Genomic DNA, 13104 nt, shown 5'->3' with positions numbered 1-13104 from the left:
CTCAATCGGTTAAGCGGCTGCCTTCGGCTCAGGTCATGATCCCGGGGTCCTGGGATTGAGCCCCACGTCGGGCTCCCTGCTCAGTGGGGAGTCTGCTTCTCCCTCTCCCTCTGCCTGCTTCTCTGCCTACTTGTGCTCTCTCTCTATCTCTCTGTCAAATAAATAAATAAAATCTGTAAAAAAAAAGAAAAAAAAATTGCTCATAATAATACCACCACCCCAGGAATATCACCGGTAACATCCTTCCTTACAGTTTTCTCTGCAAAAACACGTGCACAGGGTTTGTTTTTCAGGTTGTTGTTTTTTTTGTTTTTTGTTTTTTTTTTTGACAAAAAATGGAATCATACTACACATGCTGGGTTTTTTTTCCCCTTTTCCTGTTCCTTACTCCCATTTCCCTCTTCATAGATACCCACTACAATGTATTTGATATATGTCCTGACCCTGCATGTTTCCTTATAAAAGATATAGTAGTGTGTGTGACAATTTTTTGTAAATCCTCCTGATTTTCCTGCATTGTGTTTTGAAAAATCACAACATAGATAAGTCTTTTAGGGATAAAATGTTTTTCCTGAAAACTGTATTATACATTTTGTTAGATCAGTCTTTAAACCGATTAGAACTTGAAAATTACAAAGCAAATCAAAGCTTACTTCTTAAGGACTCTTTGGTTTTAATAAAATAAATAGACCAAGAATTGGAACTCTTCAAATGTCACCTTCTTACTTTTCTTTTTTGAGACAATGTGTAGCTTTAGGTTCATTTCTGCTTGTAGGTAGGAGAATAGGCTAAATCCCCAAGTCTGTTCTGTAATAGGGCTTCTTCAGAAAAGGATTACATCAACAGAAAAAAGCTACAAGAAAAAATCTTGTAGAGAGAGGGGACAGGACATTGTTTGCTGCATTTCTCAAACTTGTTTGATCTCAGGCTTCTTTTATAGTAAGTGTCCTGTGAGTCAAAATGGAGTTCTCTGCAACTCACTTCTGAGAAACCCCGGGGTTGGATATATTTTTCCAGGTTCCTTAGGTTCAGTGATATGTGGAAAGAGATCTGTCCCTCATCCAAATGATAAATGTACAGAGTTGAACGTGGAACTCTAGAAACAGATATAGAATCACTGTATGCATAATCTGTAAAGATTTGCTAAAGAATAGCTTTAAGCTTAACATATCTTTTAAACCCATTTGACATCGTTTCGAGTACTCATGATGAAGTTGGGCAGTAGTGAATAAAGGCAGAATAGCGTGTGTTCCATGAGGCAAGGCACAGAGTCTCCAGGCTTGCTGGGCCCGGCCGTGAGCGGAGGGTGGACAGGCAGCTTTCCTGGGCACCCACTGCGGTCAGGTTGTATCCTCCAGTGCAGGTAGCTGTGCACATGTGGACTGTGCAGTTACACATAACTCTGTATAGCCAGAGCAAATCTAATTGCATGTGATCCGAGAATATGAGATAAAGTCAACATGGCCGTCAGAACCCTGTGCAAGTGACCTGGCCCCAGCCGCCCCCCACCCCCCCCGCCCGGCGCGCTGCTTCTACTCCTCGGGCCTTTACACTTCCTCTTACTTAAATAATTGATATTAATAATATTGTCTTGTTAGTCTTCCCTCATAAATTATAAGCCCCATGACGGGAGAGATTCTTTTTATCATCACTACATCCCCAGGGCTCGAGATACCATAGGCATTCAGTAGATGTAAATGACTGAGAATTCACACCTCCGTTTCCTAGAAACACGTCTTGATTCTGTAAGTTTCATCACTGTTAATGGCTCCGTTGTCCTCACTGCGTCGCATTGTGACCTGTTGTGTGCTTTATTTCACCAGACCCCTGAATGGTTGGACAGTGATTCCTGCCAAAAGTGTAATCAGCCTTTCTTCTGGAACTTCAAGCAAATGTGGGACAATAAGAAGATTGGCCTAAGACAGGTGGGTGATATGGATCCCTCATCAAAATGGAATAGAGAGGAGACAGCTTCACCTGTGAGCCTAGAACTAGCACCCCCAGGCAGGGGTTGTGCGGGGGACGGTGGGGGGGGGTTCAGGCGCTACCCTGGAGCCACTCTGAGAATGCACGTTCAGTTAGTCCCTTACCTACTGCAGCTCATTCCTCCTGGACTCAGTTTCTTTGGTGACTTGTTTCAAGTAGTTAAGATACGATTTTAGAATTCTAGTGGCATCTACGGAAATACACCTTAAAATTAGAGGGATCATGCTTAGCTCATAGTGGGACCAAACCATAGAATTATATAAGAGGTATTTATTTCTTCTTAATAATTTCACTTTCTCTCTTGCCATCTTAGTTTTAGTCATTTAGAGCTACTTGTAATCATACAGCATTTTCAGTCCGATTCATGGTTGGGTTTGGTCCTCCTCAGGGAAATCAGTGTTAGTCACCTAGTTGAGCATGGCCAAAGTGTAGACAGTAGATTGAACTGGATTGCATTCACACTGTCCTTCATCCACCGGGTGGTCCTCGAGTTCATGCTAACCGTAGCTGGGAAGGACCTAGGATGGGCGGGGGGGGGGCTGTGGTTGGGAGGTGGGGGTAGGGGGTGGGTGTGGTGACACAAACAGATGTGTTTCCAGCGGTTCTCCATTTGAACAAAGAGCCCAAAAAGAGAACGCAGCTGGTGTGTTCGTCCGTTTCCTGGGCGCTCTTGTTCAGCATCCTCAGCCGGATGCTGTTGGCCACGGCCGCGCCGACGTGGCGGGGCCGAGTTGCGGGAGCCCTAGCAAGCCTGTGCTCTCTCCGCCTCCAGCACCACTGCCGAAAGTGTGGGAAGGCCGTCTGCGGCAAGTGCAGCTCCAAGCGCTCCTCCATCCCTCTGATGGGCTTCGAGTTTGAAGTGAGGGTCTGTGACAGCTGCCACGAGGCCATCACCGATGAAGAGTGAGTTCCAGCTGGGCTAAGGGGCGAAGGTGACCCGGCACCGCAGCCGTGACCACCAGCGCCCTCGTTCCTGCTGGTTTCCGATACAGACCGTGGCCCGGGCGCAGAGCCCTCCTTTCTGCCAGGACATCCGCGCGCTCTCGTGAGATAGGAAAGGAGAGTCCGCATCAAGAACTCATGTCTTCTGTGCTCTTCCCCACCCCAGGGGCGGGTGCCCGGCCAGCAGGGGTTCTTCAGCCAGCCCTGCCAGCCCTTTATTTCCTTGAGAGTCGCTCCGGAGTGCAGGAACCCAGGCTTCATTTTCTAGCCCAAGCTGGTATTTTTACAGGAGCTCAATCAGCCCATAGGCTCCAGAGGCCGCATTTTCTCCGGAAGAGCTGAGCCGCTTTTTATCTAAGAGGCCAGTACCACTAGTAGTCCAGCGACTCAGTCTTGCTTGGTGGTCTTGCCCGATAATCCAGGACCTTAGGTTACTGCACGTCCCTGTGCTTTTGGGGGGGGGGGGTGTGTGTGTAAGGGCACTTCTGTGTTATCTCTTCAGTGCCGCTCATTGCAGACTGCCCCAGAGAGAAGCAGAATGATCTGCAATAGGTTCCCCTTTTAATGAATGACAGCAGGGTTTCCTAGGAAACTCGTCTGCCCGATTCTCCCCCACCTTGTATACGGTAGAATCATTTTAAGTACTAGACGGGTGTCTTGAAACAGCATGTAAATAGAAACGTATTTCAGATGCACCAGAGGAAGTCAGCATTTAAAGGAAAGTCGTGGCAATTAAGTATTCTCTTATGGATAACCCTAATGTATGTGTTTTTTTTCATTTTTCTTTATTCATATCAAATATAAATTAAGATGCCCTTGCATCAGTAAGCATTTATGTTCATTGATTATTTTCCACTCATCATATGTGATGAAATTAGAGAGTTCTTTTCATTAAAGAGCTGCAAGAGACTTTAGAGATATTCTAAATTAATTATTCATTTTATAGATAAAGACACAGACCCAGAGAGCCTAAGCAGCTGCACATTAAACCTAAATCTTGAATTCTAAATATTTTAAGTGATTATCTTAGGATACTGAAGACTGTCCCGTAGACCTAGCTACAGGTAAAACTGTCTTCAGAGAGCCCACTGCTGAGGGGTGGGTGCCCTTGAAGCCTGATGACAGACCAGCCGTCTCCTTCCCCATGTCCCTGTCCCCCTCCACATGTCGTCATTTCTTCTGCCTTTTCTGCATTGCCTCTAGATCACCTAGGCAGTCAACAAGCCTTCTTACTAAAACAATGCATAGATTAAAAAATACAAAACAAATAAAAATGTTTGTTTATAGATTGTTTTACTTGTTGAAGTGTTAGAATACCATAGAAAAACTAAACCTGCAGTTATACCAGGAAAATGAGGAGAAAGAATGGGTAACCCTTCAATTAGAATGGTATCTTAGGCTTTGTAACAGGTGCACTTTTTTTTTTTTTTAATAGGCACAGGTAGACTATTATACCAGCAGGTCCTTCTGAGATCAGACCTAGCAGAAGCACTGAGGTGTTTGTTTTAAGATTTGTCAGAGGCATAGATGAGATTTTCATAGGCTCTATCAGAGCAACAAGTAATCCATAAGACTTTGGGAAATGTCATCATCTCTTTCCCATTTTGGAGAAGATAAGAATCCTTTCACCTTTTAAAAAGCTGCCAGGGTGGCTCAGTCGGTTATGTGTCCGGGACTCTTGGTTTTGGCTCAGGCTGTGATCTCACGGTTGGGGGATTGAGCCCCGAGTCGGGCTCCAAGCTCAGCATAGAGCCTGCTTAAGATTCTCTCTCCCTTACCCTCTAGCCCTCCTGTTTGTGCACGCTCTGTCTCTTTCAAATAAATAAATCTTTTTTAAAAAATCATTAACAGTTTCCCAGGGAATAAAGGTAGATATGAGGAGCAGTTTTAAAGTGAAGCACTTGTCTTAGTCATTTGGCTGCACATTAGAGCTTCATGACACCTTAGATCTCTCCTTCATTCACGTGTCACCACTTTTCACTCTTGGAAACTTACTTTGCTCCTTCCAGACGTGCACCCACAGCGACCTTCCACGACAGCAAACATAACATTGTGCATGTGCATTTTGATGCAACCCGAGGATGGTTACTGACTTCTGGAACGGACAAGGTTATTAAGGTAGGACGCCATCTTCTTTTAGAAGTTTTCCATCTTTGGTCCTATGTCAATATACAGGAGCCCCAAGACTGTGTGAGGTCTGCTCACAAGGTTGCTCTCAGCAGTGAGCATTTTTGAGAACCTACCATGTGCAGGAGGGCCCTGCCTGCACACACCAAGACATGGCTCTTGGCTTCAGGGAACACGTCGCCTGCTGGGGACGTACTCTTTTTGATGGTTAATAATAGGTCCCGTATTCAGCAGCCAAAAGAGTGATACAGGCAAGAATTACCTTGAGAGCTCAGTAGAGGGAGATGGGGCTATTGGAGATGGCTTCAGGAAGGAAGGGGGGTTTGAGCTGAGCATTGAGTGAAAGGAAGGACTCGAATAAGCCAGCAAGTTATAAACAAGACCTTTTCCCCGTGAGATCAGTTAATCCAGAAGCATTCCTCCAGGGCCTGTCTGAGGACTATGCTGAGTTTATCTGGTGCCCCAGCAGAGGCCCTGGACAGGAGGGGCCACAGCCGCACCACGGGCTCGCCCCGCACACTGAGCGCTGCCACCCCAGCCGCTCTGGTCCCTTCTTGGAGGCAGCAGCAGGATGCGGTGGTTAAAATAACCCCCTTCGAAGCCACTAGGTCCCTGGGACTTTGAGCAAGTTTAAAGTAAACTCTGGGAGCCTCGGTTCCTTTCTTTTTGAAAAATGGGACATCTGGGAAGACTGTTTGGAAGACTGGATGAGAGAAGATCTGGAAGGGACACAGCACGTCCCAGGGGCCCACTGGGGGCCTGATAGATGTTCGTTCCCTTGCCCCAGAAGGGAACCTGATCTGTCAGATTCTGCACTAGCCGAATGAGAATTCCCCACGGCCGTGGTTTTGAAGTCTGTGTCAAACATTTTCATGGCAAAATACCATTTTATAGATGTAGAAATCATGTTAGTGTAGTACTGAGTTGCTTGGCAAGTTAAAAAGTTCACTTGTATTCAATGACAAGGACTGTTGATCCTCAACGCAATGGAATTTCAGTTCATCCTGCATTTTCTCTTCCTTTCCGCAGTTATGGGATATGACCCCAGTCGTGTCTTGAGGACACCCCAGGCGCAGACAGATAGCATTTACTCAAGAAACGGTTGTTGGAATCCACTTTATTACTGGGGCTGTCAGCAGACGCGTGAGAGTCCGAGAGAAGCTCGCGAGCCGGGCTGAGTTGGCATGGGAGCTAGTGAGTGGACACTGGCAAGGAGACTCTTTCAACCTGTTCATACAATAGAAAAGAAGATTTTTTTTTTTTTAACAAATGGTTTATACACTCTGGCTGTGCTACATTGTTTTGGGCATACTGAAAACTGTGTGGGGTGTTTAATCTGTATGTGTTTCTCACTTCCTTTTCGTTGTTGCTCTGTGTGTTAGAGAGATGAGGAAGGCATCTGTTGGGGGTATTTTTGGTCGTTATAAAGTCCTTTCCATGTCTCCTTCACATGGGCATGTATTCTGTGGTCGGCGTCCTTTTCCCTCCCTCTCTGTCACCTCCCCTCTGCTTCATGTTCGCCGGTGTATGTGTTTATATTGACACTCTTTATTCTCAGTGTTTCTGCTTTCACAGACCTCCTCTTCGACTGAGAGGTTCGGGAAACCATTCGTGTGGGTTTTCCGACTGACTTCTTGAATCACCTGAAGAGTAATCCGTTTGGAATGTCTAATGCATTCCTGTTCAGCCGAGTAGATGCGACCTTGTGCTTCTGCCTCGCTCAGTGTTCTGTCTGTGCTGTGAGAAAGCTGCTCCCGACCACTGTCGTCACAGAAGCGATGATTGTAACTCAGAGCTCCGACTCTCAGTGCCTGGGTCATTTCTCCTTCAGTTGGAGCCTTCTGAGCCTTTGATGTTTTCGTGTGATTCACATAGCTCTTCCTCATTTACAGTATTGAAAACAAACGCAACAAAACAAAAAAAACCCAAACCCCATGTCCTTCAGAAAAAAGTGTCTTTAAGATGTGTTTGTCCACGCGACATCACCTCTGAATTTGAATGTGCTCCTTCCTGCAAGATTGAATCCTGCTCTACTCCTCACCATCTGTATTTTCTTCCCCTTGAAAAACTAGATATTTAAAGATTTTTACCTTCATGTATTTTAGCAGAACACTTTGCACACTTTCATACTAAAACTGTGTGATCTGAGACATAAAAGGTACCGAGTCCTACAGCTTATACTGTGTTCCGGTTGGGAATGTTAAAAGAAAAAAAGAAAACAAGAAAGAAAAGAAAAAAGAGGGCTTTAGAAAATGAACACGAAGAACTCTAATTTTAAGGGAATCCAGTCAAACTTGACAAAGTGAAATATTCTTGTGTGTAGTGGCTCAAATGTTGAGTCCTTTTTAGAAATCTTATTTTCACCTGTTGGCAGCCGGCGTGTGCCGTGAGCCTGCCCCGTTATGTGCCCTTTACACATCCCACCTCATTCACCCTCACCTGTCAGGGGCGTCGGGGGACCACCGAGTCTCTTGAGGATCACCAGGTTCAATGAAGCCTTGCAGAGAAACAGGCCAATTACTTGCCCTTCACTATCCAAGCCGTCCTCATTATCTTGCTCCCTTCTGATTTGACAGGTTTTTGTTGGTGGTGTTTGAAATGCTCCCTATATCTATCTATCTATCTATCTATCTATCTATCTATCTATCTATCTATCTGTCTATCTTTCTGTCTTTCTTTCTTTTTTTTTTCTTTTTTTTGGGGGGGGGGAAGCTGTTTTTTCCCCCTCACGACTATTAATTACTTTTCTTTCCAACCGGGAAGAGTACTACCCTCCATCCTTGGCTGCCATACTCCCATTCTCTGAAGACCCCTGACCCGCGTGCTCCCAGGGCGGGACTTCTTCCTAGGGATGGCTCTGTCGCCACAGCCATGGGAAGCAGGAGCGGTGGGTGTGCCCCGTGCAGCCCTGGCACATGGCGGCTGTCATCTGAGACATCAGACCAGCTCATGTGACCACACTCTAAGGTTGGACACGCGTGTACACACATGCACGCACGCACAGAAGCGGTTTCCACTTGTCACTTCGCTGTCCCCTTCCACACTACTCTTGGTTGCCATCAGTCAAAGCTGTTAGAATTAAGCTGAGTCTTGTCTGCATGATTGTGAGAGACCTTTAAAAAGGGAATGAAATTCAAAATACTCAAATATCTATTTTATAGTTTACTACTGGAACTTGGAGCCACGTACTAAGTTGTACATAATAGAGAACCATGTGTTGGGAACGAGTAATAGAACGAATCGCTGTGTTTTCCCTTCCCGAATTTCGGAGCGTGGCCCGTATGCAGAGAGGGAAGACGGTGTCAGGGAAGCAGTAGATCAGTGCCCAGCGAGGCTGATGGGCTCTGAGTTAGGTCCAGAGGAGCTCGCACCCCACTGGGGAGGCAGATTGTCCCTGCTGGGTCACGAGTGTCCACCGCGGTTACTCTGGGCTGCAACCTCGCACTTCACTGCAGCCATCTCCCTCCCGGCGTGGCTCATCCCCAGCCCGCAGAGCCACTCAGAGCCACTCAGAGGTTGAAACCACTCGCCACCTCATTGGGGATGAGAGTCCCGATCAAAAACTACAGATAGATCATAGTATCCCCCTCTCTGCCCTTTTCTTTCTCCTTATGTGTGTGGGTGCTTGAATTTGTTAAGAAGTATTTAGCAAACCAACGGTGTGTGTTTGTGATACTGTGAATTCTTGAGTTTTACGATGAGTGTCTCCACCATTTTTTGTAACTCATGGAGAGAGAGATGCTGGTGTTGGGTGTCTTCCCAGCATTTTATGGGGCAGTGGCTTCACTCATTAGGAGTGAAAGCTGACGCCAGCACTTGTCTTTTCTCCTGTCATAGTTCTTGTTTTGCCCTCTTGGAATTGCACTTTACGTATATTTTTGCTCTGTTACTTCAGCAGTTCTGGCAAGGAATGCCTAACATGGTCATGTCGGGAAAGTGGCAGGACTGCACATCTCATGCACAGACTTTTGTTATGCAGTTGGTAGGATAAAACCAATCACATGCTCTTGGTTTCTCCAAAGAAATGTTACTGGAACCTTTCATGGTCTGGGTTTGTGTCCACAGTAGCAAAGGTGGTTTTACATTAAGTACTTGGAATTGCATGTCTTTTTATATGATGTCAATCAATGATGTATTTCTCATTTGATGTTTCAGTTATTCAAGGAATCATAGAATCACAAAACCGGAAGGGATCTTCAGAGATCTAGAATGTTCCAAGCAGAAAACATTTAGTCATCGCAGGCAGTCGGATATAGCTAAGGTGTCAACAAGAGAATCTAAAAGTTTTAAAGAATTTTCCAGGGACACTTGCTTTTGGGCATTAACTACTAATGGCATGACTAGGAGGAATGACCTCTAGGCAGCTCTCAGGAACCAGACCTGATCCTCTTACGGGTGAATCTGACACTTCTGTTGGCCCCAGCCCTGTTTCTGAGGGGGTGGGTACTATGCAGTGCGGCAGTTCTTGCAGGTCTTGATCAGCATAAGCTCCTTCCGACACTCTTCCTCAAGGACCCCTCCCGAGCAACAAATCCAGGTGGAAGTCTGAGGGCATTGAAAATTCATCTCCCCTGTCGTCTGAAGGCCGGCCTTGAGTGAGTCTGAGTCTACAGCCATTGCCTTTCTTAGGAAACATCACCTTTTCATGGTTTGAGATTCATTTTTAAAAAGCATAATTTATTTTTGCTTAACATTAATCCATTTTTAAAGCCTGGAGATTGACTTTTAAGTAAAGGGATAGCTCTAAACGATGTACCAAAGTTACTGGACATAAATATTCATTAACTGAGATTCCTTTGATTTTGCTTCTTCATAGTTTAATCGTATATAAGTGATCTCGTTCACTAAGATACGTATTTTAAAGTAAAAGAAAGCACTTTGCCAAACAGTCTTTTTCTCTCCTTTAAAACAGTGGTAAATTTTAACCGACAGTGGATATCTATTCAGTTGATTGGGAAACACAGAAATTAAGTCCATTTTAAACACGGAGTTCTCTTAGACGATCCTCGAGAGTGTAGCCCATTTCAGCCATTTGTAGGGCGCCTGCTGCAAGACAGGCTCTGAACTAGGCCGTGGGGGGCCGGGGCCCATTCCCTGGCCTGGGCAGAGGCCACTCGAGGGAGTGGATGGGTCATGTCAGTCCCATGGGGTCCGTTCTGTGATAGAAGTGTGCACAGGGTGCCCGCCCCCCAGCAGAAGGACCTCTGAGCGGAGGGTTAAAGGTGCAGTTGGAGTGAGTCCAGTAGGGAAATGATGTGCAGGCTGCTGAGACAGAAACAGGCCTAAGATCTGGCATCAGCCTGGTGCACGGAGGCCACAAGTGGTTTGGAGTTGCCAGAGAGTATCACGTGCTCGGCTGCAGTCCGGGGGGGGAAGGGCTTGGGGGGGGGGGGCTGTGTCTGGTTCCCCATGACCTCAGAGGGAAGCAGCACACGGAGCACCATGAGAGCTTCGCTCAGCGTTTGAGAGTCAGGTTTTCCTGCAGCTGACTGAGGCCAGTATCTAAGCTTTTTGTTTTTTTCCTTTAGAGAGACCTGGGATGGTTATCTTAAAATGACCCATGGCAGCTAATTTTTTAACTTTCTGGAGGCACAGCCCCACCCCGGAGGCCGTGAGGTGGTGCTGGTGGCCACCACATGCGTGGACTTGGCCTGGGAGAACGCACAAGCTAATTCCCTTACGACACAGGTGGGCCAGGCTCAGCTGCTCCCCTTTGACAAAGGAAAGACCATGCCGGGTGGTAGGAGACTGTTCTAGACAACTGCAGCATCACAGGTGTACGCAGAGCCAAGCCCGTTGGTGCGTAAGCAGGCGGCCGCCCTCCATTTCCCCGCTGGTCTGAATTGTTCCTGCAAGTCATGGGTCTTCTCAGTGCAGTGTGGGAAACGTGCTAAGTCCTCACCGTAGTGCGTCTCGCCACCTGGAAGGGAACATTCCCACAGGTCAGAGGCCGTGAGAAGGGCTCAGGCAGCGCCCCCTCTGACACCTGACTCTGCCCAGCAGGGGCGTCCCAGCACCCGCCCCCCCACCTCCCCACGAGGCTTGGCACTTTCTGGTTCTTGCCATTCCATCCATTTGCCTTTTTCTTTCACTGCCCAAGTGTCCTGTGTCCGTAACTTAATTCAGGAATATCCGTGTTCATTTTTCAACTTCAGCTCAACTTCACAACCGAGAATTATATACATACCACCCCTTGGGGGTTTTAGTTTGTAATTTTGCCTTTAAACATGATCCTTTCCACTGAGAAGCCTATTTAGGCCTAACACACAAAAGCAGTCCCTAAGAATATGATCTGTCCAAAATTGGAGTGGGATTCCTCCTTTGTGTTTCGCACACCAGGGAATGTTGGAACACACAGTAGAGAGTCCCTTGTCAGAGACGGGGGCGGGCGGCTGAAGCCTGGAGGAGGGACTGGATTGGATGCTCGTTCTTGAGACCCCTTCCGGTCCTGCGATCCTGTGATTCCATGAATGTTTATTGTTGGACTAATGGCTGACTTTACTCCGACAGGTGGGAGTATAGTATCGGGAGGTCTTTGTCTTCTGTCCTATCAAGGAAATTGCTCTCTACATTTTTCCATCGAGAGGTCTGGAAAAGATGATGAAGGTGGAAGTTGATCATGGTACCATCTCACTAAAAAATAAGATACCTCAAAATGTTCCCCTTTGTGACTCAAAAACGGTAGCTGACTTCCTTGGGAGAGAAAGTGGCAGAGAACCACAGGTTGGTTTAAAGGTTAGATTGAGAATCTGACCTTGATATTTTTTTCTCCTGGTTCTCTGGGAATCAGAAGAGGGTGAACTCTAATTCAAAAAGGGAAAATGGTTTGCAAAGCATATTTCATTTACATGCACGTTTTTTCCTCCCATTTGAATAGATGGCAGCCTTAGGTCCGTAGCATCCACCTGTATGAAGTCTAGACCAAACACTTGTGTCACTGGTAACCACGGTACTCGTCCTGTATTTGTGTTGGACGCCATTTGCCTTGCCTTTTAAACGACTTATTTTCATGTACTGTCATTTCGCAAAAGAAAATCTTTATATGAAAAGTACAAAAACTGTTATTAACTAGACAACGGGGAAGGTGCTCGCCCCCTGTTCGTGCCTGCCTACCTACCGCTGTCCCTAACCAGGGCAGCGGACTCTTCCATGCTGCACGCCGTCCGTCTGGGGCCCCTGTAGAACCCGGCTGCAGCAGGCATGTTACTTCATGGATATCTTTTTCTTTCTTTTTGAAATGAGATTCCCCAAGGGGTCAGGTTGAGGATGTCATGAGCCTGAAGCAGGAACAGATTTCTCAGATGCGGTTCTAGCAGAACCCTTCTGGCATCGCCATGCTCTCTGCCACTGGAGACTTTGACATTGACTTCCTGACTGAGCAGGTGGGACTGAGCAAGAATTTCTTAACAATGTTAAAATGCCTGTGTCCGGTTCTGCGTTCAATGCTGCTGGATGTTGTGAATGTTTTTAAACTCTGCTCACGTTCTCACTGTGTTACCTCTAACCGAACCATGCCTGTGGCCATTACCAATGTAAGACTCTCAATGCAAAGTTGCCTCCACGGTTTAAAATAAATCTCTGTGGAAACCTTCCTGCAACTTTTGTCCCATCATTGTTGTCGTCAGGCTGAAACACATACACCCCAACAGTCCTGCTTTGGTGTTACCCGGGTGAGGGAAGGTAAGTCTCTGGGCTGCTCCTGCACCTGCCTAGACCCCAGGGAGAACCGCAGGCTGGTGAGCCACCATTTGCCCCGGACTCTGTGCACAGCAAATGGGCTGTGGCCACGTAGTCCTATTTATTTTCTTGCTCTTTCACGTAAGTCTGCTCTAACCGTAGTTAATAAACTTTCCAACTGAGGAGAAAGGACTTCAGGGCAAATACAGCTAGGAAAAGCCTCTCTGAAAACTCAGGAAGCCCATTTTACAGATAGGAAAACATGTGAGAAGAAAACAGTGGCTTGCACGGCATTGAACAGCCAGTGAGTGGGGGAGCTGGGGTGCCCTTCAAACCATGGCCCCTGTGACTAGTGGCCCCTCTCCCCCAGCC

General features: G+C 46.7%; 1 protein-coding gene across 1 annotated transcript in view; it reads left to right on the top strand.

Annotated features, from left to right (window-relative positions):
• WDFY2 (WD repeat and FYVE domain containing 2) overlaps positions 1-12653 on the top strand; it is a 175729-nt gene extending 163076 nt beyond the window's left edge. Inside the window, exons 9-12 of the mRNA XM_081814890.1 lie at positions 1824-1925; positions 2759-2889; positions 4938-5046; positions 6085-12653. Of these exons, the coding sequence (XP_081671016.1) occupies positions 1824-1925; positions 2759-2889; positions 4938-5046; positions 6085-6114 (372 nt within the window). The 3' untranslated portion in view covers positions 6115-12653. The remainder of the gene's footprint in view (positions 1-1823; positions 1926-2758; positions 2890-4937; positions 5047-6084) is intronic.
• Positions 12654-13104: the final 451 nt, after the last annotated feature.

Source organism: Leptonychotes weddellii, chromosome 3 (genome assembly GCF_054177405.1).
Source record: "Leptonychotes weddellii isolate Sample4059 chromosome 3, ASM5417740v2, whole genome shotgun sequence".
NCBI classification, from domain to species: Eukaryota; Metazoa; Chordata; class Mammalia; order Carnivora; family Phocidae; genus Leptonychotes; species Leptonychotes weddellii.
The sequence above is the reverse complement of the archived record's forward strand: the minus strand, read 5'-3'. Positions and strand labels throughout refer to the sequence as shown.